General features: G+C 54.8%; 5 protein-coding genes and 1 pseudogene across 5 annotated transcripts; all 6 read right to left on the bottom strand.

Moving 5' to 3' along the window:
- Positions 1 to 5,734: 5,734 nt before the first annotated feature.
- On the bottom strand, positions 5,735 to 9,848 carry LOC144950336 (histone H2A-like). The gene is made up of 2 exons (XM_078880453.1): positions 9,827 to 9,848; positions 5,735 to 6,117 (listed from the first exon to the last, which is right to left on the bottom strand). The coding sequence occupies exons 1-2, from the start codon at positions 9,846 to 9,848 to the stop codon at positions 5,735 to 5,737; spliced, it is 405 nt and encodes a 134-aa protein (XP_078736579.1).
- Positions 7,006 to 7,416, bottom strand: LOC144950328 (histone H3). Its single transcript, XM_078880441.1, has one exon. The coding sequence runs from the start codon at positions 7,414 to 7,416 to the stop codon at positions 7,006 to 7,008; it is 411 nt and encodes a 136-aa protein (XP_078736567.1).
- LOC144950344 (histone H2B type 3-B) lies at positions 8,257 to 8,658 on the bottom strand. Its single transcript, XM_078880465.1, has one exon. It carries the CDS (start codon positions 8,656 to 8,658, stop codon positions 8,257 to 8,259), a length of 402 nt encoding a protein of 133 aa, XP_078736591.1.
- A 1,084-nt stretch (positions 9,849 to 10,932) lies between the features above and the next one.
- Positions 10,933 to 11,845, bottom strand: LOC144950320 (histone H1 pseudogene; annotated as a pseudogene).
- Positions 11,846 to 14,593: 2,748 nt separating this feature from the next.
- On the bottom strand, positions 14,594 to 15,031 carry LOC144948490 (histone H2A). Its single transcript, XM_078878005.1, has one exon. The coding sequence runs from the start codon at positions 14,972 to 14,974 to the stop codon at positions 14,594 to 14,596; it is 381 nt and encodes a 126-aa protein (XP_078734131.1). The 5' UTR covers positions 14,975 to 15,031.
- Positions 15,032 to 24,211: 9,180 nt separating this feature from the next.
- LOC144950365 (histone H3) lies at positions 24,212 to 24,622 on the bottom strand. The gene has a single exon (XM_078880483.1). The coding sequence runs from the start codon at positions 24,620 to 24,622 to the stop codon at positions 24,212 to 24,214; it is 411 nt and encodes a 136-aa protein (XP_078736609.1).
- Between the last annotated feature and the right edge of the window lie 835 nt (positions 24,623 to 25,457).

Raw genomic sequence — 25,457 nt, forward strand, 5'->3', positions numbered from 1 at the left:
TTGGGACTCGCCACCTATTACCGTCGGTTTGTAAAGGGATTCAGTGAGATTGCACGCCCCCTCACCCAACTCACCTCCCCTAAGAACCCCTATCAGTGGTCGGAGGCCTGCCAGACGGCTTTCACCACACTCAAAGACCACCTCACCCACACCCCCACCTTGGCTTTCCCAGATTTCACCACCGATTTTATTTTGGACACTGACGCCTGCAGCAGTGGGCTGGGCGCGGTGCTGTCGCAAGTGCAGGGTGGGACGGAGCGGGTCATCGCGTACGCCAGTCGGACCCTGAGCGGGGCCGAACTGAACTATTGTGTAACCCGTCAGGAACTGTATGCTGTAATTTTCGCGTGTAAACAGTTCCGACCGTACTTGTACGGCAGGAAATGTCGTGTGCGCACCGATCATTATGCACTGCAGTTCCTCCTTACATTCAAGGAACCGCGGGGGCAGATGGCTCGATGGCTGGCGCAGCTGCAGGAGTACAACCTGCAGATCGAGTACCGAGCGGGGCGGACACACGCGAACGCGGACGCCTTGTCAAGACGGCCCGCGGTGCGCGCTGAGACGAGAGAGGGAGACGCCTGCCCGTGCTTCACGGGGGGACGCTGCCGCCAGGCAGCAGAACCCAAGGAGCGCGCGGAAACTAAACTCCCCCCCCCGAGAGAGAGTGCAGTGTGCGCCACAGAGACCCTCGCAGGTGGCACTGAGGATCCCGTCGACCGCCCGGCAAGCGCGGGACCCGCGGCTCGGGACCCGATCGGACGGATCCAGGAGGACGTCGGCTGTGCCTTCCCGGGCCTAAACGACGAGCAGCTGAGACAGACCCAGCAGCGAGATCCCGATCTGGCGGCAGTGGAGGCGGCACTGCGGGAGGAAAAGAGCGCCCTACCAGGACCCTGGAGCGGTTTGTATGCCCGGTTGTGTGTGCAGAACGGAGTGGTACGGGAGTTAACCGAGGCCGGCCAGCCGGGGTGCATCTGTGTTCCTGCCCAGGTGCGACCCCAGCTGCTACGGCTGGTGCATGACCACCCACTTGGGGGCCACGATGGGGAACGACGTACTCGAGAGACCCTGCGTCGCCAGTATCTCTGGCCTAAATTGGCGCAAGATGTGGCCGCCTGGGTGCAGGGCTGCCGGGCCTGTCAGCAGTGTGGGCAAAAGCCGGCGAGGTACCAGGTACCCCTGAGGCCGTTCCGAGTCAGTCGGACTAATCAGTTGGTCGGAATCGACCTACAGGGCCCCTTTCCACGATCCCACCGGGGCAACCGATATATTCTCGTAGCGGTGGAGTACTTCACCCGCTACCCCGTGGCGGTGGCTATCCCGGATAAAACAGCCCTCGTAGTGGCCCGGGCCTTCGTGGAAAACTACGTACTTAAGTGCGGGATCCCCGAACGAGTCATTACCGACCAGGGAAGTGAATTCGAGGCCGAACTATTCCAGGCGCTGTGCCGAGAGTTCGGGATCCAGAAGGACCGAACCACGGCGTATCACCCCCAGGCGAACGGGATGGTAGAGAGGATGAACCAGACTCTGGCTGGGAAGCTTAAACGCATGGCGGCCGCGAATCAACAGGACTGGGACGAACACCTCCCCTATGCCCTGTTCGCCTACACCACCGCCGTTCACACATCTACAGGACAGACCCCGTTCCTAATGATGTTTGGTCGCGAGTCTCGCCTGCCCGCAGATCTGCTGTTCGGTGTCCCTCCGCCGCAACGGGAGGAAGGGAGCCACCCCGTGGAGCACTTGCTGGAGACCCTCCGAGGGGCCAGGGGCCGAGCCTACCCGCACGGAGAGGCCGCACACCAGCGGCAAGAGCAGGGCGCCCGACCCCGTATGGAGCCCCCCTTCTACACTGCGGGCTCCGAGGTGTGGCTGTACACTCCCCGCGTCGGTGCCGGACAGGTGGGGAAGCTGACCACCTACTGGCGAGGACCCTGGATTGTGAGACGGCAGATCTCACCATGGACGGTGCTGATTCAGGGAGGAGAGAGGGGCCGGGAGATGGTGGTCAACATCCGACGACTGAAGCCGTGGCGAGCAGCCCCCGAGGGGGGGAGCCCCGCCGGCCAAGTACCCCGAAACCCCGGGGTCCCCCCACCCCCCGTGCCCGGGGGCCTCGCGCAGTATATGGGCCCCACGGAGCCCCGGGCTCCGAGGGGCCCCGTGCGGGGCCAGGGGCGACGAGGACGGCGACCCTTAAACCCCACCGCCTCTGAGTTTGTTCCCCAGCCCGCAGGTGCCAGGGGCAGAGGGGAGCTGTTGGAATGGAGGAGGAGACCACCGCCGGAGCCCCAGGAGACGGAGCCGCCACCCCCGAGGCCAGCCACAAGGGCCGGGCGAATCCCGCGGACCCCGCGGCGATACCTCGTGGGGGCAACCCAGGCGAGGTGCTCCAGTCAACCCGGGACGGGGACTGGCACTCCGGGGGGCTATGTGGTGCCACAGCGACGGGGCTGCTCTGCCGAGCCAGGGAGCCGCCCGGCTTCCCCCACCGCACTGCCCCCCATCACCCCCCTCACATAAGCACACACCCGCACGCATTCCCCCCCCCCCCCATAGAGCTGGAAGGGAAGGTCACCTGATCGACCGGTTTTTATCCGAGAAACCCTTATCGGGAATAACTCTCACGGTTTCCGGCGATCAGGGAATTGGACGACCTCCCCCGTGCTACGTTGCGCCGCGGCGCTGCGACCAGCCTTAATATGGTGTGGTCGCGGCGTGGGGCATTCGGCCACCGCGGTTGAGGCGCATTTCCCCTCACACACACCCCCACGGGTCGACGAGACAGACGGAGGAGGGAGGGGACAGCATGAATAGCGAGACCGCAGGGGCTCTTGCGCATAGTCATGGAGGGTTGGGATCATTACGCTTGAGCGCGCAGGCCCCATTGTTAGGAAGGGTAAGGGAGTAATTAGGATGTACGCCGCCAACGCCGCTCACTGATTAGCATATCAAAAGCGCCCGGAACCGCCGTGCGCGGGCTCGAGGTGCACGAGCCGATTGTTCAGCGCAGCATCCCTTTGAGGTAGGGAAGATAAATAGGGGGGCGCAAAGGGGAAATCGCTCTCTTACTCCGAGAAGCCAGCGTCCAAGACGGCCCCCAGCTCTGCCCTCCGGACGTCCGTGCGACGTGTCGAGGCAAGCAGCGAGGAAAACCCACAGAACGTCGAGTGCCTCAAACCGTGAGTAAGGAGGTAAAAGTATTTCGTGAACGATAAATAGGGAATAGGTCCAGGGGAAGTAGGATAGACCAGCCTCGTCGACTCACACTGATCTTAACATCTAGTTCCAGGTAGGGCTAATAAAATCTCGAGCGTAGTAACAAAACCGTGTTGTTGGGTGTTTTTGAACGTGGTATTAGCGTGCACGGCATTCGCGGGTGTGTGGTCGTTGTATGCGTAAAGGCCGTGGTCTCTGTACGATTGTGCGGGTACGGAGGTGCGTGTGTTAACGCCCGGGGAGAGCACTTTTGTGTGTTGGCGTGCCTACGCCGCCGTGTGAGAGGAGAATCGTCCTTGTACGATACTTGTGTTGACGTGCACGCGCGAGTGCGGGAGGGGACGAGTCGTCGTGTCGGCGTGCGCCCCGCTCGCGTGTGCGGAACCGCGGTGCGCAGTGAAGCTGTTAGCTTGGTGCGAGCTTGCGTGTGCTCGTTACTTGCGTAAGCTCTCGGCGTGCGTAATCGGCGTGCCCCAGGTGCGCGATCGTAACGTGAGCGGCCAGCGCGGCGCAGAGCGGCGAAAGAATGGGTGTCGCGTGTGGAGCTGTATGTGGGTGCGCGCACGTTCACGACGTGGGTACTACAGGTGCGCGATCCTAGCGTGAGTGGTCAGGGTTGAGTGAGTGCCGCGCAGAGCTGTGTGTGGGTGTGCGCGTACGTAATTGACCATGCCTGCTACGCGGACCCGCGGTGGAGGGGAATCCTCGGGCGACGGCTCCCACACCATGGGTGAGGAGCCTAGCAGCGGTTCGCTTAGCAGCGGGGGGGCGATTGATGATGTTAGCCCGGCCGTTAGCATTATCGAGGGAGGGATCTCGGGGGCTAGCGACCCCCACACATTCCAAGCGCATGTGAAGAGGAGTCGTAGAATGGTTTATGCACTTCTTTATACTGGTAGCAACGAAGTGGACCAGCCTACAATAGATTATATCGTCCGTCCGTCCGTCCGTGTAGCAACATCGCCCCCTATTGCAAACACTTGGCATGACCCTACAAAAACCTTTAGACTCTGTGATACTTTCCTGGCTAAACAAGTGTAACATTCCCTTATAATTCCCTAAGATAGCTTTTAATTAAAACATTTACATTAATGAGGTTTTCCTGGCTAAACACGTGTAACATTCCCTTATAATTCCCTGAAATTAAATAAAAAAACTCACAGCGCCCTAAAGCCTAAGATAGCTTTTAATTAAAACATTTACATTAATGAGGTTTTCCTGGCTAAACACGTGTAACATTCCCTTATAATTCCCTGAAATTAAATAAAAAAACTCACAGCGCCCTAAAGCCTACAGCTAGGCCTAAAGCCTAGAACTGGGCCTCAAAGTCTGACTTCGTATCGTACCCCTGCGTGTGTGCAAGGGAGTTAATGTTTAACAATGTTACATTCCCTGATGCTTTTAAATATAAACATTTAAATTTAAAGCTTTTACATGAATAATAAAAACATTTAAATTAAAAATTAACTCTCGGCGGCCTAAAGCCTACAGCTAGGCCTCAAGCCTCGAACGCCTCAAACTCTCCCTTCGTATTGTTCCCCTGCGTGTGTGCAAGGGAGTTATGTTTAACAATGTTACATTCCCTGATGCTTTTAAATAGAAACATTTAAATTTAAAGCTTTTACATAAATTATAAAAACAGGTAAATTAAAAATTAACTCACGGCGCCCTAAAGCCTACAGCTAGGCCTAAAGCCTAGACCTAGGCCTCACACTCTCCCTTCGTATCGTCCGATTCAGTGTAGCAACATCGCCCCCTACTGCAAACACTTGGCAGGACCCTACAAAAACCTTTAGTCTCAGTGGGGCTTTCCTGGCTAAACAAGTGTAATAATACATTATGTTTATATTCTTTGGTTATTCGTTCCTACCAGCCCACCCCGCAGGGTCCTGTTTTCACCAACGCACAGCAATACTCGTTCCAAGACCAACCCCGGGCACACGTCCCACAGCCCCTTTTAACTCCTCAATCTCCGCTCCCAATACACATCCGCGTCCAGCACGCCTGCTCCGGGTGACGTCACTGCCCTTTAACCCCTGACACCCCCGTCCAGCTCTTTCCCGCGCGTGTGATTGGTGCGTGTTGTCGTGAGAGCGGAGATGTCGTGTTTGCGTGGTGCGTGAGGGTGGCTCGCAGATCCCTTAAAGTGCTTGAACCATTCTCCGACTCCTCTTCATATGTAATCTGACCGCTCAAAAAGAGCGAGTTTTATTCTTTAAAAAACACGATACTTTCTTCCAATAGGCATCCCAATTTATTCTAAACCATGTTCCATGATTGATGCAATGTTGGAATGCTGCTCAAATACCGTTCCTAAATTAGACATAATAAAGGGTAACTGGAATGAGCAGAGCATTTGTTTAATTGCGAGCAATTTGGCACGAGGGCAACTCGACGACGGTGTCCTTATTAATAACAAAACCCCTGTGTACGACTGTCCGAGCTCTTTGCAAGCAAGTGGGTGGCTCTGAAAAGAGCCGTTGTTGTGGTGGTAGAGGCGGCGGCGCGTTCACTTCTTTGCCTGAGAGGTCTTCTTGGGCAGCAGCACGGCCTGGATGTTGGGCAGCACACCGCCCTGGGCGATAGTCACGCCGCCCATGAGCTTGTTGAGCTCCTCGTCGTTTCGCACGGCGAGCTGCAGGTGTCGGGGGATGATCCTCGTCTTCTTGTTGTCGCGGGCGGCATTGCCAGCCAGCTCGAGGATCTCGGCAGAAAGGTACTCGAGCACGGCGGCCAGGTAGACGGGTGCTCCAGCGCCGACCCGCTGGGCGTAATTGCCCTTGCGGAGCAGCCTGTGAACGCGACCCACGGGGAACTGCAAGCCGGCGCGGGAAGAGCGGGACTTTGCCTTGGCGCGAGATTTGCCACCGGTCTTGCCGCGTCCAGACATTGCTAAGGGACCTAGGATGCAAAAAGCAATAGAGACAAAGTACGAACGATTTGTGACGTTAACACGCACCACCGGAGCGTCTTTTATAGCGGAGACGAGGATCGTAGAGCGCGCCGCTGCTGATTGGCTCCTCTCGGTCGAGTCCCGCCCTCTCCTTGAGCCACCAATGAAAAGCCGGGACGCGAGGATTCGATGTTGACTTTAATTATTTTTATCCATATATATTTTTATGCGGACACGTATCTTAGGAATTAAACAATGCGATACACGTACTTAATAGGTTCAAGTTTTAAGCATTATTGAGTTAATTTATGGGCACGTGCTGGCAAGTCAAACTTATAAGCGGATTCCGCAAATATCAATGTATTATTGATTATAATCATCATTTTGAGGGACCTCATTGGTTATAAGAAATCATTGTGATAGCCTTGAGCTCGTGATTGATCGCCCACGTGCCTATACGGTGTATATATATTCCTTTAACCGCCTGTTCGGGCAATGCCTAAAAATATATGTGCGTGAATAATTCAGTCTCTTAGTTTGCAAAATGTGAACTTCTTATCAGCTCGGGATTGAAACAACATCAACCAATATCTTTGGGTTTAATAGTTAATATATTTCACCAAAATAACCCTTTTGTTGTAGATTACGTAAACATGGTTTCACAACGCTTATATACAACACCAACGTGTGATGTTGAAAAATGAGCGGCGGGGTATATAAAATGAACTTCATTGTCGCTTACGCCTGACGACTCGTGAGAGCCGTGACCAGCAAACGAAGGTTTCCGGCACCCGAACTTTGAAGGACACACATGGAAGCTTTTTCATGCGTAAGTGGTGGCTCTGAAAAGAGCCTTTGTGTTGTGCTTTGAGGGCCGAGCTGGGCGTTCAAGCGCGCTCGCCACGAATGCGGCGGGCGAGCTGAATGTCCTTGGGCATGATGGTGACGCGCTTGGCGTGGATGGCGCACAGGTTGGTGTCCTCGAAGAGCGCGACAAGGTACGCTTCGCTGGCCTCCTGCAGAGCCATGACAGCGGAGCTCTGGAAGCGCAGGTCGGTCTTGAAGTCCTGCGCGATCTCCCTGACGAGGCGCTGGAAGGGCAGTTTGCGGATGAGCAGCTCGGTGGACTTCTGGTAGCGGCGGATCTCGCGCAGAGCGACGGTGCCGGGCCTGTAGCGGTGAGGCTTCTTGACGCCGCCCGTTGCCGGAGCGCTCTTTCGGGCCGCCTTGGTGGCGAGTTGCTTGCGTGGGGCCTTGCCGCCCGTGGACTTGCGAGCGGTCTGCTTGGTGCGAGCCATGGCTTGGTGTGGGCAAAGATTCTCACAAGCGGGGAGAAGGCGGCTTATGTAGCCCAGAGCGCGCGCTCACTGGTCAGCGGAGTCGTGACGTGCGAAGACGGGGAGCGTGCTGATTGGTTGGCAGCGTGCAATGATCTCGAGTCGTCAACTCTTCTTAATCAACAAAATGTTCAGTTTGGATCATTTCAGAATGCCGTATCACGATGCAGTAGTACCGTTTGAGCGCCGTCGATGTCTTTAACGGATGTTATTTTCTCAAGCAAACACCTTTCCGAAAACGACTTTACAGTGCTCTGCATGATCTAAATAAAGTGTGAAGAAACTGCACTTCATTGGAAACAGTAATACGTAAAAATGTCGGAAAGAGGTGATCACAGGGATAGATATCTATTCTCTTGGCATTGAGATGATGATCATCAATTATACTGCACGAGTCATCCATGCTAGGCGCTTACTTTTACATATATGTACACGTGCAAAATGTTAGTTCCTGCCCGAAAATACAACCACGAATTAAATATATTGCATTGCAAGGTTTTGGCGCCAAATATCCAATGTAATATCTGAATGGGCTGCAGATGAAATCAATGGACAAACAAGTCCAATAAATGCCTGCTGGTGAATATGATGTGCCATGAATATTGTTATCGCTTTTATTCACGTTGAAACAGGTCAAAATGCGATCGATCTCTCCATTTCAATGAGCGAACAATGTCCCCGCGTGAACCGGGACTTTGTTGGAAGTTTCGGTTTGTACTCCTGCTAGGACTGGTAATAGCAGGTTCGGAGAGGTGGGTGGCTCTGAAAAGAGCCTTTGTAATTAATGGTGGAGTCGAGGCTTCACTTGGAGCTTGTGTACTTGGTGACGGCCTTGGTGCCCTCCGACACGGCGTGCTTGGCCAGCTCGCCGGGGAGCAGCAGTCGCACTGCGGTCTGGATCTCCCGAGAGGTGATGGTGGAGCGTTTGTTGTAGTGCGCCAGGCGGGACGCCTCGGAAGCGATGCGCTCAAAGATGTCGTTGACGAACGAGTTCATGATGCTCATTGCCTTGGACGAGATGCCGGTATCGGGGTGCACCTGCTTCATCACCTTGTAGATGTAAATGGCGTAGCTCTCCTTCCTGCGGTGGCGTCGCTTCTTGCCATCCTTGCGCGTAGCCTTGGTCACAGCCTTCTTGGAGCCCTTCTTGGGAGCAGGAACCTTAGCCGGCCCAGCGCTCTTTGATGCGGGAGGATCGGGCATGTCGACGCGTCGTAGGCAGCTTCGGGTCAGTTCACAACAGACGGGAAGCGAATGTGGATGTCGGTCGCGCGTTGAGCTCCTTTTATAGGAGGCGAGATGCAAATCAGAGGATCGTAGTGCGCGGCGCTGCTGAGTGGCTCTTTTAGTACCATCCCTCTCCATCAGCCTCCAATGAGAAACGCGGACGCGATGTTCACTTTAATATAGTTTTTACTGCAAAAATGACTTGTGAATATAACACAATGTAATGTCCAAACATGTATATTAGTGAATTGCAGCCATGGCCATTGATTTTGTTTTAAAAAGGATGACTAGAAAACCCAATACAGTATATTGTGTTTTGAGTGTGGGTGTTTTTGTTTCTTACGAAGGATTGTTTCACAACTCGTCTAATACGGCACACGGGCGTTTTATGAACGCAATTTGGATAAATACAAGCGCTCGGTGGAGAAAAATAACTTCGCTGTTGTGCTGTACAGGTGGAGATTAGCGTTCCGGCACGCTACGTCAATTAGGACGAGTGTGCTGTAAGATTGTGGCGCCAAATGCTCTACGTAATATCGGAATCGGCTGCAGCTGGAAATTATTCACGCAAAAATACCAGAAATGGGTACTGTATTAATGCGTTCAAGAATTACGCCTTGTTAAATGTGACGTGTCGTGAATATCATGATTTCTTTCATTCATGTGGAAGCAGATGAAGATTCGCCAACTCAACAAGCAAACGTCCACCACGCTCACGAGGAATTGGCGCGCAATAACCCAGGACATGTGCTCCATTTAGAAAGTGTTTGGCAACACTGGCGCAAGCAGTTTCGAAGAGGTGGGTGGCTCTGAAAAGAGCCTTTGGGTTGGCTTAATGTGCGAGAGATGGGCGCTCAGCCTCCGAAGCCGTAGAGAGTGCGGCCCTGGCGCTTGAGGGCGTAGACCACGTCCATGGCGGTGACGGTCTTGCGCTTGGCGTGCTCCGTGTAGGTGACGGCGTCGCGGATGACGTTCTCAAGGAAGACCTTCAGGACGCCGCGGGTCTCCTCGTAGATGAGGCCCGAGATGCGCTTCACACCGCCGCGGCGAGCGAGGCGGCGGATGGCGGGCTTGGTGATGCCCTGGATGTTGTCGCGCAGCACCTTGCGATGGCGTTTTGCGCCTCCCTTGCCGAGCCCCTTACCGCCTTTACCGCGTCCAGACATTGCGACTACTTCTGACAAAGCACGCGAGAGACATGCGCTCTCAGCTTGCAGCAGCAGCCACCTTTATATCCGAAGCGTGGTGACGTCACCGACCACCCCTGCCCTCCGCGATGGCTCCGCCTTAAACCTTCGACATTTAACCTCTGTGACGAAGAAAACCCTCCACCGTCGTCAAAAACACTTCCGTGACATGTACAATATGCGACGTTTTGGGCAATGACCCTTCTTCGAAGCACTCTGTAATGATATTGGCACACCCGCAGCGAACGCGAGAGGAACGCAATCTGTTGCAAGATTGCACGTGGAGTGAATAATCGGTGTAAGGTCTTGTTTTCAAGTGAACAAGATGAACTAACTTTATAATCGTGTGAAGCAAAACGGCTTCCAACACAATAGTTGAGTGAACGTCACCAACTAGTTCTCCCAAAGTAAGAAAGACATTTATTTTAATAGAGAAGTTTAGATGGTGCACCGCAATGTTTACAAAACAAAAACAAAGTGAAAAGGCGAGAACGAGCGAATGAAGGCAAATTGAGTAAAGCTGTCTGGAATCAATACATTTTTAGACTAAATTCCATATTTGGCACCAGTAACATGATGACGGAATGAAGAGGTGCAACACATAATCAAAATTGGAGGTTCGTCAAGAATGCATCGATTTGAATCTGGATTTAGATTAGAATCGCCAGCGAGAATGCTGACGTCGCTGACATTACTCTGCACCCAGTTCGAGTGAGGGAGCTGCCACCCGCCCCGCCTGTGTTTATGATTACTGCTTTCGGGCTCGATTACTCCCATCACATCAATGCTTAAAACACATCGAGTGGGTAAAATGTTATACAGTTAATTTGGCGAATGTACGAAACTTATCCAATCTACACAAATCCTCACGATTGAACTGCACCAAGCGTCGAGCTCCTTGATCAGGGCCGAGTCAAGGCGAGCAACCATCGCCACGCCGTAAATGGGTTTGACTTACAGAATATGGCACGCATTCAACAGCAACGTAATACACTGCCATGTGTTAACGATGAACTAATTGAAGCGCAGCAGCACCTGGTTCACTTTTTTTAACTAAGTGGGTGGCTCTGAAAAGAGCCGTTGAGGTGGAGTGAATCGAGCATCGTCCGATCGGATTCACTTCTTTGGCGCAGTCTTCTTGGGCTTGGCCGCGGCCTTCTTGGGCTTGGCCACCTTGGGTTTGGCGGCCTTGGCCTTGACGGTCTTGGGCTTAGCGACCTTGGGCTTCGCAGCCTTGGGCTTGGCTGGGCTCTTCGCCACCTTCTTGGGCTTAACAGCCGACTTCACCTTTTTGGGGCTCTTGGCCGACTTGGCAGCCGCGGGCTTCTTTGCTTTCTTGGGAGACTTCTTGGGCGCGGTCTTCTTGGCTGCCGCGGGCTTCTTCACCTTCTTGGCTGCCGCGGGCTTTTTAGCTGCGGGCTTTGATGTTGACGACTTGGGCTTCGCCTTTGCGGCAGCCTTTTCCTTGTTGAGTTTGAAAGAGCCAGATGCACCGCTGCCCTTCACTTGCGCCACGGCGTCTTTGGCCACGAGCTTCTTGATGGCCAACTTCACGCGGGCATTGTTCTTCTCCACGTCGTATCCTCCGGCAGCAAGCGACTTTTTGAGCGCAGGAAGAGACACGCCGTTCCTCTCCTTGCTGCTGGCCAGAGCCTTGAGGATGAGCTCGGACACGCTGGGGCCGACCTTCTTGGACTTTGGAGCGGCGCGCTTCTTCTTGGGGCTTTTAGGCGCTGAAGTAGCCGCAGCTGGTGGTTGAGCAGGAGCAGTTTCCGCCATCTCAAAACGTCGCTTTTATCGCCTCGCCTCTTTGAAATCGAAATCAGCGCTCTCACGGATTCAAACCGAGCGTCCTCCAGGCCCGAGGTTATTATAGAAGCGGCGTACTGAATGCGGACGTCGCTGAGATCATCCAGCACTCAGATCTAGTGAGGAAGTTGCCACCATACTCACTGTGTTTATCACGCCTGCCTTTGGGCTCGATTACTCCCGTAACGTTCATACTTACATGCATATAGTTGATACATTATCACGAAGATCACTTCTTTAATGTACGTTACTTATGCAATATACGACAATGCTCACGATATAAATTATAATTCAAAACAAGTGAACAACCAACATTTGGGAGACATTGTTCGGTCAGGGCGAGATATGATGATTGTCGTTTTTCAAAAGTGTTAATGATGAACACTATTTAAAACACACTCGAATGTTTTGCAAGACAAGATGCTTCAACAGACTACTCATATTTAATTCCAACGAAATATTTTCTATTTAAGTTTTGCCTCGCGCGCTCGCGATTCCTCCTCTCGCGCTATGGTGAGGACTGCGCGCCATGCCAACCGTCCCTTGTCACCGAACTTTTAACTGGACGTTTTAATCGAACTTTGAAATTAATAAATATATGGATTTTCAGATGGACAACAAACTGAAGAAAATTACTAAAAATTAACCGACATTAAATAGAAAGTTTAACATGTTACGTGGCAAGAGGTGAGTAGCTCACGCACTGCAGAAGGGTCGCGCGCCTTGAACAAGATCGAGGCACGGTGCACAATTATCACCACTCAAATTCAACTCAAGTGACTCCGCAGTCGAATGTTTAAAGAACATATATAATCTTACGTTTAATGCACCGACAGAGTTGATATTCTAGGAGCGCAGGATGGTTCATGCGATGAGTTGTTTTTACTGCAATAAGTAACACGTATTTACTGCACTAAGTAACACGAATGAGTAATCATTGGAAAGATGTTATTAACCATGTAAAAAATATTTAACTACACATATTTGTACCATCTTATTTGACAGGTAATATTATACTTTACCGAGTGTTGACATCCCCAGCGTTTACCAGTACTTTTATGCTTACTATCAGCTAACACTGGCCACAACCCTGAGCTGATGTGCTCATTTGTTCCCTTTTAACCCCGACACCCCACGCCACTCCCCGGCAACCACATTCAGATAAGGCCCCCCCCCTCTGCCCCCCCCTGATTTATTATTTAAATTATTATTTATATTATTTAAATTATGTATTATTATTGTTTTACCTACGTGACTTTACCGAAAAAACCTAAGAGTATGAATCATTGCAGTCACGAAAGCTTCAAATCTAGAACGAATGCAAGAATCATTCATTCCACGCGCATGTGAAGAGGAGTCGTAGAATGGTTTATGCACTTCTTTATACTGGTAGCAACGAAGTGGACCAGCCTACAATAGATTATATCGTCCGTCCGTCCGTCCGTCCGTGTAGCAACATCGCCCCCTATTGCAAACACTTGGCATGACCCTACAAAAACCTTTAGACTCTGTGATACTTTCCTGGCTAAACAAGTGTAACATTCCCTTATAATTCCCTAAGATAGCTTTTAATTAAAACATTTACATTAATGAGGTTTTCCTGGCTAAACACGTGTAACATTCCCTTATAATTCCCTGAGATAGCTTTTAATTAAAACTTTGAAATTAAATAAAAAAACTCACAGCGCCCTAAAGCCTACAGCTAGGCCTAAAGCCTAGAACTGGGCCTCAAAGTCTGACTTCGTATCGTACCCCTGCGTGTGTGCAAGGGAGTTAATGTTTAACAATGTTACATTCCCTGATGCTTTTAAATATAAACATTTAAATTTAAAGCTTTTACATGGATAATAAAAACATTTAAATTAAAAATTAACTCTCGGCGGCCTAAAGCCTACAGCTAGGCCTCAAGCCTCGAACGCCTCAAACTCTCCCTTCGTATTGTTCCCCTGCGTGTGTGCAAGGGAGTTATGTTTAACAATGTTACATTCCCTGATGCTTTTAAATAGAAACATTTAAATTTAAAGCTTTTACATAAATTATAAAAACAGGTAAATTAAAAATTAACTCACGGCGCCCTAAAGCCTACAGCTAGGCCTAAAGCCTAGACCTAGGCCTCACACTCTCCCTTCGTATCGTCCGATTCAGTGTAGCAACATCGCCCCCTACTGCAAACACTTGGCAGGACCCTACAAAAACCTTTAGTCTCAGTGGGGCTTTCCTGGCTAAACAAGTGTAATAATACATTATGTTTATATTCTTTGGTTATTCGTTCCTACCAGCCCACCCCGCAGGGTCCTGTTTTCACCAACGCACAGCAATACTCGTTCCAAGACCAACCCCGGGCACACGTCCCACAGCCCCTTTTAACTCCTCAATCTCCGCTCCCAATACACATCCGCGTCCAGCACGCCTGCTCCGGGTGACGTCACTGCCCTTTAACCCCTGACACCCCCGTCCAGCTCTTTCCCGCGCGTGTGATTGGTGCGTGTTGTCGTGAGAGCGGAGATGTCGTGTTTGCGTGGTGCGTGAGGGTGGCTCGCAGATCCCTTAAAGTGCTTGAACCATTCTCCGACTCCTCTTCATATGTAATCTGACCGCTCAAAAAGAGCGAGTTTTATTCTTTAAAAAACACGATACTTTCTTCCAATAGGCATCCCAATTTATTCTAAACCATGTTCCATGATTGATGCAATGTTGGAATGCTGCTCAAATACCGTTCCTAAATTAGACATAATAAAGGGTAACTGGAATGAGCAGAGCATTTGTTTAATTGCGAGCAATTTGGCACGAGGGCAACTCGACGACGGTGTCCTTATTAATAACAAAACCCCTGTGTACGACTGTCCGAGCTCTTTGCAAGCAAGTGGGTGGCTCTGAACAGAGCCGTTGTTGTGGTGGTAGAGGCGGCGGCGCGTTCACTTCTTTGCCTGAGAGGTCTTCTTGGGCAGCAGCACGGCCTGGATGTTGGGCAGCACACCGCCCTGGGCGATAGTCACGCCGCCCATGAGCTTGTTGAGCTCCTCGTCGTTTCGCACGGCGAGCTGCAGGTGTCGGGGGATGATCCTCGTCTTCTTGTTGTCGCGGGCGGCATTGCCAGCAAGCTCGAGGATCTCGGCAGAAAGGTACTCGAGCACGGCGGCCAGGTAGACGGGTGCTCCAGCGCCGACCCGCTGGGCGTAATTGCCCTTGCGGAGCAGCCTGTGAACGCGACCCACGGGGAACTGCAAGCCGGCGCGGGAAGAGCGGGACTTTGCCTTGGCGCGCGATTTGCCACCGGTCTTGCCGCGTCCAGACATTGCTAAGGGACCTAGGATGCAAAAAGCAATAGAGACAAAGTACGAACGATTTGTGACGTTAACACGCACCACCGGAGCGTCTTTTATAGCGGAGACGAGGATCGTAGAGCGCGCCGCTGCTGATTGGCTCCTCTCGGTCGAGTCCCGCCCTCTCCTTGAGCCACCAATGAAAAGCCGGGACGCGAGGATTCGATGTTGACTTTAATTATTTTTATCCATATATATTTTTATGCGGACACGTATCTTAGGAATTAAACAATGTGATACACGTACTTAATAGGTTCAAGTTTTAAGCATTATTGAGTTAATTTATGGGCACGTGCTGGCAAGTCAAACTTATAAGCGGATTCCGCAAATATCAATGTATTATTGATTATAATCATCATTTTGAGGGACCTCATTGGTTATAAGAAATCATTGTGATAGCCTTGAGCTCGTGATTGATCGCCCACGTGCCTATACGGTGTATATATATTCCTTTAACCGCCTGTTCGGGCAATTGTGGTGCCACAGCGACGGGGCCGCTCGGCCGAGCCAGGGAGCCGCCCGGCTTCCACCGCCGCACTGCCCCCCATCACCCCCCCCACATAAACACGCACCCGCACCCACGTAGGGCCTCGTGGTCGGGTCACCTACCCTGAGTTTTCACCCGAGGGCCCCCTAGGGGGGTTACCCCACGGTTTCTCAGGGCCAGGGAATTGGACAGGACCCTTCCCAGGCCAAGTAACACTGCGGCGCCGTGGGCGGATTTGAGATCGCACGACCATGGCGAGCTCAGAGAGCCCCGCAGTTAGAAACGCATACAAACACAAACACGGGTCAGCAAGGCAGATAGCTGGGATCAGGACCCGGGACGACTGATTGGTCGAAAGTTCAAAGGCCGGCGGGATCGCAAAAGAGCGGGAAATCCTAGGCTCAGGATTGGTCGAGAGACCAAGGCGGTCGGGACGGGGGCGCCTAGCCTTTGATGTGAATAGTTTAAAAGAAAACGCAGGGGCAGTAGGGAACTCTCTTCTTCTGGAGTTTGGACACGGGGTCAGCGACGAAGGAGTCATCGGGCGAGCCGCTAGATTGTCTGCAGGACGATCTGAGCGCCGCAAGGTCACCAAGGACTACAGACGGTATCGTGTTGCGCGCCTTACAACACCTCAGAGCGGAGGGTAGGATCCGTAGGAGAGGGTTAGTTCGGGGTAAGGACGAGTAGGAAAGCGGTTTAGCAGAGAGCGCAGCATAGAATAGGGCTACACGGCACCAGAGTGTGGGTTAGAAGCGCCTTGCTGTCCCGCACACACACACGGGTGGCTCGGTTGGTTAGCAAGGGCTAATAAAATCTCGAGCGTAGTAACAAAACCGTGTTGTTGGGTGTTTTTGGAACGTGGTATTAGCGTGCACTGCATTCGCGAGTGTGTGGTCGTTGTACGCATAAAGGCCGTGGTCTCTGTACGATTGTGCGGGTACGGAGGTGTGTGCGTTAACGCCCGGGGAGAGCACTTTTGGTGTGTTGGCATGACTACGCAGCCGTGTGAGAGGAGAATCGTCCTTGTACGATATTTGTGTTGACGTGCACGCGCGAGTGGGGGAGGGGACGAGTCGTCGTGTCGGCGTGTGCCCCGCTTGCGTGCGCTCGCTACTTGCGTAAGCTCTCGGCGTGCGTAATCGGCGTGCCCAAGGTGCGCGATCGTAACGTGGGCGGCCAGCGCGGCGCAGAGCGGCGCAGGAGTGGGTATCGCGTGTGGAGCTGTATGCGTGTGTGCGCGCACGTTCACGACGTGTGTAACACAGGTGCGCGATCCTAACGTGAGTGGTCAGGGTTGGGTGAGTGCCGTGCAGAGCTGTGTGTGGGTGTGCGCGTGCGTGGTTATCCATGCCTGCTACGCGGACCCGCGGTGGAGGGGAATCCTCGGGTGACGGCTCCCACACCCTGGGTGAGGAGCCTAGCGGCGGTTCGCTTAGCAGCGGGGGGGCGATTGATGATGTTAGTCCGGCCGTTAGTATTATCGAGGGAGGGATCTCGGGGGCTAGCGACCCCTACAAATTGGTGTCGGAAGCGGTACGGACCCCCGCGTTACCTCACGCTAAAATAAGACTGATATTTACCGGCCGGGGGGCCCCTTCGTGGAAGGCATTCGCCCGCAATCTCTTAGGGGCCAAGGAAATTAATGGATGGACGGACGCGCAGGCAGTACGTCAACTTAATATGAATCTTGATGGGCGGGCAGCCGATTTTGTAGAAGCGTTACCCGCGAGCGCACAGACACAGCTAGAGGAGCTGATGCGCCGACTCGATCAGCGTTTTGGCACACGTGACGAGGAGGAAGCAAAATCGGCCTTAGAGGCGCGCCGTCGCCAACCTGGCGAAGATCTCCGTGATTACGCCGAGGATGTGCGCGAGTTAACAAAGATCGCACGCCCGGGGTACGCAACTGATGTTATTGAGGAACTGGCCGCCGAGAAAATCCAGCGGTACCTGTCTCGCACGGCGTGGTGGCAGCCAGACATGAGCTGCCCACGTCTTCCCTTTAACACCCTTGTCGAGCGCGCACGTAAGTGTGAAAGAATTCACAGCGAACGCGCGCAGCTCCGGGGGCTGGGACGAGAGCGCGCCATTGCGAGCCTGCTCTCGGAAGACGAGGAGGAGGAACAGGAGCTCGCGAGGACGGTAAGGGGCCGGGAAAGAGAGCCTCCAGTGTCCCGCGAGACAACCCCGGGATGGGTTGCCGGTATACAAACGGGTATAAAGGATGTCTCCGGCCAGGTAACCCAGATAGACAACAAGGAAATCCAAGTAGGTGAGGAAACGAATAAAAATATGACCCAACTGCAATCCTCCGTTGAGACCATCCGATCCGAAATGGGGGACCTAGACTCCACGGTAGGAGGGCTAACTGGAAGGATAGCCCGACTAGAAGCAGAGTATGAGCAACAGTGCACGGGGGGAGGAGGGAGTGGGCAGAAAGTTCGCCACAGAGCCGCCACTCCTCCCAGGACGTGTTATGTGTGCGACCGTCGAGGGCATCTCATGAGGGACTGCCCTCAGCTCGCCCGTGCGAGGCCGATGCATAGGTCAAACACTAAGCCCCCCCTAGAGAGGGGACCACCGGGGGATGAAATCGACGTAGACCCGACCCAAACCAGCTGTAATAATAATGGCGAGCGAGTGATCCATAAACAGGTTACAACGACAACACCCAAGGGCGCAGGGACCTCGGGCGATTGGCTGCGGGAGCTGGTGGCAGGGATAACGGGAGCCACGTCGCTGGTGGAAGGCCAGGTGAACGGGCAGCGCACCCGGATCCTGTTGGACACGGGCGCCGTGGCCTCTCTCATGAGCGCCGCGCACTGCAGCATGCTCGGGGTGGACGTGGGCTGCCTGCAGGCCCCGGATCGCGCGCTGCACACGGCAAGCGGAGCCGGGATGGGGTTGCTGGGGAAGGTCTCCCTCGAGGTCCGTCTAGGAAACCAGGTGTGCACACAGGAATTCTACGTTTCGAGTGTGTTGTGCCACGAGTGCATTGCAGGAACGGACCTCCTGGAAAAGTTGGGACTTAACGTACAGCCCCGGCAACGATGCGCTACGGTGGAGGGCAGCGGGGAGCGGATTCCGTTCCTAGGACAGGAGCCGAATCGCCCACGCTTCACACCCGTGGCCGCTACGCTGGTGTCGGCCGTCACCATCGGGCCTCTCGCCGAGATGCTGGTGCCAGTGGCAACCCTCTCCACCGACCCAACCCACCGACCATCGGGCGAGGTAATGCTGACTCCTCACCCGGAGTTGGCATCGCGATACGGGGTGGTAGGGTCAGCCACACTGGTAAACGCAGATGGGGGCCGGCTGTTTATACGTGTGTTTAACCCACACAGTACCCCGGCAATGATACGACGACGCACCCCGGTAGCCACCGTACACCCCCTGCACGCTCGCCACTCGAACGACTCGGTGTTCGCACTCTGGGCGGAGGACCCTGGCCGCCCCGAGGACAGCCAGGATCTGGCCTGGCGGGTCGGCCCGACCCCCCGAGCCGAGATTGTTCCCCTGCAGGATGCGTTACATGTGCCTTGGGCAGCCTTACCTAAGGGGGAGGCCGATCAGCTGCGCGGGTTATTGCGGGAGTACGCCGACGTGTTCAGTGAGCACGATTCGGACGTGGGCCGGACCAACCTGGTCAAGCACCAAATTGACACAGGTGCAGCCCGACCCATCAAACTCCCTGCATACCGAGTGGGCGCGCCTGAACGGACCCAGATCAAAGAGGCAGTCACGGATATGCTACGCGATAACATAATCCAGCCCTCCGCGAGCCCTTGGTCTGCCCCGGTGGTACTGGTAACGAAAAAGGACGGATCGACTCGGTTCTGCGTTGATTACCGAAAATTGAACGCAGTCACCCTCGGCGACGCTTTTCCCATCCCACGCATCGACGACACCTTCGACAGTCTCGCAGGAGCGCGGTATTTTTCCACCCTCGATCTGGCGTCCGGTTACTGGCAGGTGGAGATGACGGAGGAGGATCGGCCAAAAACAGCATTCACCACCCCGATGGGCCTGTTTGAGTTTCGAGTGTTGCCGTTCGGACTCACTAACGCGCCCGCGACGTTCCAGCGGTTGATGGAGTTGGTGATGCGGGGCTTGCAGTGGGAACAGTGCCTGATTTACCTGGACGACGTAATAGTGTTCAGTAGGTCGCTGTCCGAACACTGGTCCAGGCTGCGGGAAGTATTCCAGCGACTGCGAGCAGCCCATCTCAAGCTCAAGCCACGTAAGTGTTACATTGCGCAACGCGAGGTGGGGTACCTCGGACACCGAGTCAGCGAGGCAGGGGTGAGCACCGATCCCGAGAAGGTGCGTGCCGTAGTGGATTGGCCGCGGCCGAGGAACCTGACGGAGATCAGGTCATTCTTGGGACTCGCCACTTATTACCGTCGATTTGTAAAGGGATTCAGTGAGATTGCACGCCCCCTCACCCAACTCACCTCCCCTAAGAACCCCTATCAGTGGTCGGAGGCCTGCCAGACGGCTTTCACCACACTCAAAGACCACCTCACCCAAACCCCCACCTTGGCTTTCCCAGATTTCACCACCGATTTTATTTTGGACACTGACGCCTGCAGCAGTGGGCTGGGCGCGGTGCTGTCGCAAGTGCAGGGTGGGACGGAGCGGGTCATCGCATACGCCAGTCGGACCCTGAGCGGGGCCGAACTGAACTATTGTGTAACCCGTCAGGAACTGTATGCTGTAATTTTCGCGTGTAAACAGTTCCGACCGTACTTGTACGGCAGGAAATGTCGTGTGCGCACCGATCATTATGCACTGCAGTTCCTCCTTACATTCAAGGAACCGCGGGGGCAGATGGCTCGATGGCTGGCGCAGCTGCAGGAGTACAACCTGCAGATCGAGTACCGAGCGGGGCGAACACACGCGAACGCGGACGCCTTGTCAAGACGGCCCGCGGTGCGCGCTGAGACGAGGGAGGGAGACGCCTGCCCGTGCTTCACGGGGGGACGCTGCCGCCAGGCAGCAGAACCCAAGGAGCGCGCGGAAACTAAACTCCCCCCCCCGAGAGAGAGTGCAGTGTGCGCCGCAGGAACCCCTGCAGAAGGAGCCCGGGGACAGACGGATCATCCCACCCCAACCGGGCGGATCCAAGAGGATGTCGGCTGCGCCTTCCCGGGCTTGGACGACGAGCAGCTGCGACAAACCCAGCAGCGGGATCCGGATCTGGCGGCGGTGGAGGCGGCACTGCGAGAGAGGAAGGATGCACTACCAGGGCCCTGGAGCGGTTTGTATGCCCGGTTGTGTGTAGAAAACGGGGTGGTGAGGGAACTGGCCGACGCTGGGCAGCCGGGGTGCATCTGCGTTCCCGCCCATGTGCGACCCCAACTACTACGACTGGTACACGACCACCCGCTCGGGGGCCATGATGGGAAACGGCGCACCCGGGAGACTCTGCGTCGCCAGTATCTCTGGCCTAAATTAGCGCAAGATGTGGCCGCCTGGGTGCAGGGCTGCCGGGCCTGTCAGCAGTGTGGGCAAAAGCCGGCGAGGTACCAGGTACCCCTGAGGCCGTTCCGAGTCAGTCGGACGAATCAGTTGGTCGGAATCGACCTGCAGGGGCCCTTTCCACGATCCCACCGGGGCAACCGATATATTCTTGTAGCGGTGGAGTACTTCACCCGCTACCCCGTGGCGGTGGCTATCCCGGATAAAACAGCCCTCGTAGTGGCCCGGGCCTTCGTGGAAAACTACGTACTTAAGTGCGGGATCCCCGAACGAGTCATTACCGACCAGGGTAGTGAATTCGAGGCCGAACTATTCCAGGCGCTGTGCCGAGAGTTCGGGATCCAGAAGGACCGAACCACGGCATATCACCCCCAGGCGAACGGGATGGTAGAGAGGATGAACCAGACTCTGGCCGGGAAGCTTAAACGCATGGCGGCCGCGAATCAACAGGACTGGGACGAACACCTCCCCTATGCCCTGTTCGCCTACACCACCGCCGTTCACACATCTACAGGACAGACCCCGTTCCTAATGATGTTTGGTCGCGAGTCTCGCCTGCCCGCAGATCTGCTGTTCGGTGTCCCTCCGCCGCAACGGGAGGAAGGGAGCCACCCCGTGGAGCACTTGCTGGAGACCCTGCGAGGGGCCAGGGGCCGAGCCTACCCGCACGGAGAGGCCGCGCACCAGCGGCAAGAGCAGGGCGCCCGACCCCGTATGGAGCCCCCCTTCTACACTGCGGGCTCCGAGGTGTGGCTGTACACTCCCCGCGTCGGTGCCGGACAGGTGGGGAAGCTGACCACCTTCTGGCGAGGACCCTGGATTGTGAGACGGCAGATCTCACCATGGACGGTGCTGATTCAGGGAGGAGAGAGGGGCCGGGAGATGGTGGTCAACATCCGCCGACTGAAGCCGTGGCGAGCAGCCCCCGAGGGGGGAGCCCCGCCGTCCAAGTACCCCGAAACCCCGGGGTCCCCCCACTCCCCGTGCCCGGGGGCCTCGCGCAGTATATGGGCCCCACGGAGCCCCGGGCTCCGAGGGGCCCCGGGCGGGGCCGGGGGCGACGAGGACGGCGACCCTTAAACCCCACCGCCTCTGAGTTTGTTCCCCAGCCCGCAGGTGCCAGAGACCGAGGGGAGGCGTTGGAATGGAGGAGGAGACCACCGCCGGAGCCCCAGGAGACGGAGCCGCCACCCCCGAGGCCAGCCACAAGGGCCGGGCGAATCCCGCGGACCCCGCGGCGATACCTCGTGGGGGCAACCCAGGCGAGGTGCTCCAGTCAACCCGGGACGGGGACTGGCACCCCGGGGGGCTATGTGGTGCCACAGCGACGGGGCCGCTCGGCCGAGCCAGGGAGCCGCCCGGCTTCCACCGCCGCACTGCCCCCCATCACCCCCCCCACATAAACACGCACCCGCACCCACGTAGGGCCTCGTGGTCGGGTCACCTACCCTGAGTTTTCACCCGAGGGCCCCCTAGGGGGGTTACCCCACGGTTTCTCAGGGCCAGGGAATTGGACAGGACCCTTCCCAGGCCAAGTAACACTGCGGCGCCGTGGGCGGATTTGAGATCGCACGACCATGGCGAGCTCAGAGAGCCCCGCAGTTAGAAACGCATACAAACACAAACACGGGTCAGCAAGGCAGATAGCTGGGATCAGGACCCGGGACGACTGATTGGTCGAAAGTTCAAAGGCCGGCGGGATCGCAAAAGAGCGGGAAATCCTAGGCTCAGGATTGGTCGAGAGACCAAGGCGGTCGGGACGGGGGCGCCTAGCCTTTGATGTGAATAGTTTAAAAGAAAACGCAGGGGCAGTAGGGAACTCTCTTCTTCTGGAGTTTGGACACGGGGTCAGCGACGAAGGAGTCATCGGGCGAGCCGCTAGATTGTCTGCAGGACGATCTGAGCGCCGCAAGGTCACCAAGGACTACAGACGGTATCGTGTTGCGCGCCTTACAACACCTCAGAGCGGAGGGTAGGATCCGTAGGAGAGGGTTAGTTCGGGGTAAGGACGAGTAGGAAAGCGGTTTAGCAGAGAGCGCAGCATAGAATAGGGCTACACGGCACCAGAGTGTGGGTTAGAAGCGCCTTGCTGTCCCGCACACACACACGGGTGGCTCGGTTGGTTAGCAAGGGCTAATAAAATCTCGAGCGTAGTAACAAAACCGTGTTGTTGGGTGTTTTTGGAACGTGGTATTAGCGTGCACTGCATTCGCGAGTGTGTGGTCGTTGTACGCATAAAGGCCGTGGTCTCTGTACGATTGTGCGGGTACGGAGGTGTGTGCGTTAACGCCCGGGGAGAGCACTTTTGGTGTGTTGGCGTGACTACGCAGCCGTGTGAGAGGAGAATCGTCCTTGTACGATATTTGTGTTGACGTGCACGCGCGAGTGGGGGAGGGGACGAGTCGTCGTGTCGGCGTGTGCCCCGCTTGCGTGCGCTCGCTACCTGCGTAAGCTCTCGGCGTGCGTAATCGGCGTGCCCAAGGTGCGCGATCGTAACGTGGGCGGCCAGCGCGGCGCAGAGCGGCGCAGGAGTGGGTATCGCGTGTGGAGCTGTATGCGTGTGTGCGCGCACGTTCACGACGTGTGTAACACAGGTGCGCGATCCTAACGTGAGTGGTCAGGGTTGGGTGAGTGCCGTGCAGAGCTGTGTGTGGGTGTGCGCGTGCGTGGTTATCCATGCCTGCTACGCGGACCCGCGGTGGAGGGGAATCCTCGGGTGACGGCTCCCACACCCTGGGTGAGGAGCCTAGCGGCGGTTCGCTTAGCAGCGGGGGGGCGATTGATGATGTTAGTCCGGCCGTTAGTATTATCGAGGGAGGGATCTCGGGGGCTAGCGACCCCTACACAATGCCTAAAAATATATGTGCGTGAATAATTCAGTCTCTTAGTTTGCAAAATGTGAACTTCTTATCAGCTCAGGATTGAAACAACATCAACCAATATCTTTTGGTTTAATAGTTAATATATTTCACCAAAATAACCCTTTTGTTGTAGATTACGTAAACATGGTTTCACAACGCTTATATACAACACCAACGTGTGATGTTGAAAAATGAGCGGCGGGGTATATAAAATGAACTTCATTGTCGCTTACGCCTGACGACTCGTGAGAGCCGTGACCAGCAAACGAAGGTTTCCGGCACCCGAACTTTGAAGGACACACATGGAAGCTTTTTCATGCGTAAGTGGTGGCTCTGAAAAGAGCCTTTGTGTTGTGCTTTGAGGGCCGAGCTGGGCGTTCAAGCGCGCTCGCCACGAATGCGGCGGGCGAGCTGAATGTCCTTGGGCATGATGGTGACGCGCTTGGCGTGGATGGCGCACAGGTTGGTGTCCTCGAAGAGCGCGACAAGGTACGCTTCGCTGGCCTCCTGCAGAGCCATGACAGCGGAGCTCTGGAAGCGCAGGTCGGTCTTGAAGTCCTGCGCGATCTCCCTGACGAGGCGCTGGAAGGGCAGTTTGCGGATGAGCAGCTCGGTGGACTTCTGGTAGCGGCGGATCTCGCGCAGAGCGACGGTGCCGGGCCTGTAGCGGTGAGGCTTCTTGACGCCGCCCGTGGCCGGAGCGCTCTTTCGGGCCGCCTTGGTGGCGAGTTGCTTGCGTGGGGCCTTGCCGCCCGTGGACTTGCGAGCGGTCTGCTTGGTGCGAGCCATGGCTTGGTGTGGGCAAAGATTCTCACAAGCGGGGAGAAGGCGGCTTATGTAGCCCAGAGCGCGCGCTCACTGGTCAGCGGAGTCGTGACGTGCGAAGACGGGGAGCGTGCTGATTGGTTGGCAGCGTGCAATGATCTCGAGTCGTCAACTCTTCTTAATCAACAAAATGTTCAGTTTGGATCATTTCAGAATGCCGTATCACGATGCAGTAGTACCGTTTGAGCGCCGTCGATGTCTTTAACGGATGTTATTTTCTCAAGCAAACACCTTTCCGAAAACGACTTTACAGTGCTCTGCATGATCTAAATAAAGTGTGAAGAAACTGCACTTCATTGGAAACAGTAATACGTAAAAATGTCGGAAAGAGGCGATCACAGGGATAGATATCTATTTTCTTGGCATTGAGATGATGATCATCAATTATACTGCACGAGTCATCCATGCTAGGCGCTTACTTTTACATATATGTACACGTGCAAAATGTTAGTTCCTGCCCGAAAATACAACCACGAATTAAATATATTGCATTGCAAGGTTTTGGCGCCAAATATCCAATGTAATATCTGAATGGGCTGCAGATGAAATCAATGGACAAACAAGTCCAATAAATGCCTGCTGGTGAATATGATGTGCCATGAATATTGTTATCGCTTTTATTCACGTTGAAACAGGTCAAAATGCGATCGATCTCTCCATTTCAATGAGCGAACAATGTCCCCGCGTGAACCGGGACTTTGTTGGAAGTTTCGTTTTGTACTCCTGCTAGGACTGGTAATAGCAGGTTCGGAGAGGTGGGTGGCTCTGAAAAGAGCCTTTGTAATTAATGGTGGAGTCG

Source organism: Lampetra fluviatilis, chromosome 3, assembly GCF_964198595.1.
Source record: "Lampetra fluviatilis chromosome 3, kcLamFluv1.1, whole genome shotgun sequence".
Taxonomy (NCBI): Eukaryota; Metazoa; Chordata; class Hyperoartia; order Petromyzontiformes; family Petromyzontidae; genus Lampetra; species Lampetra fluviatilis.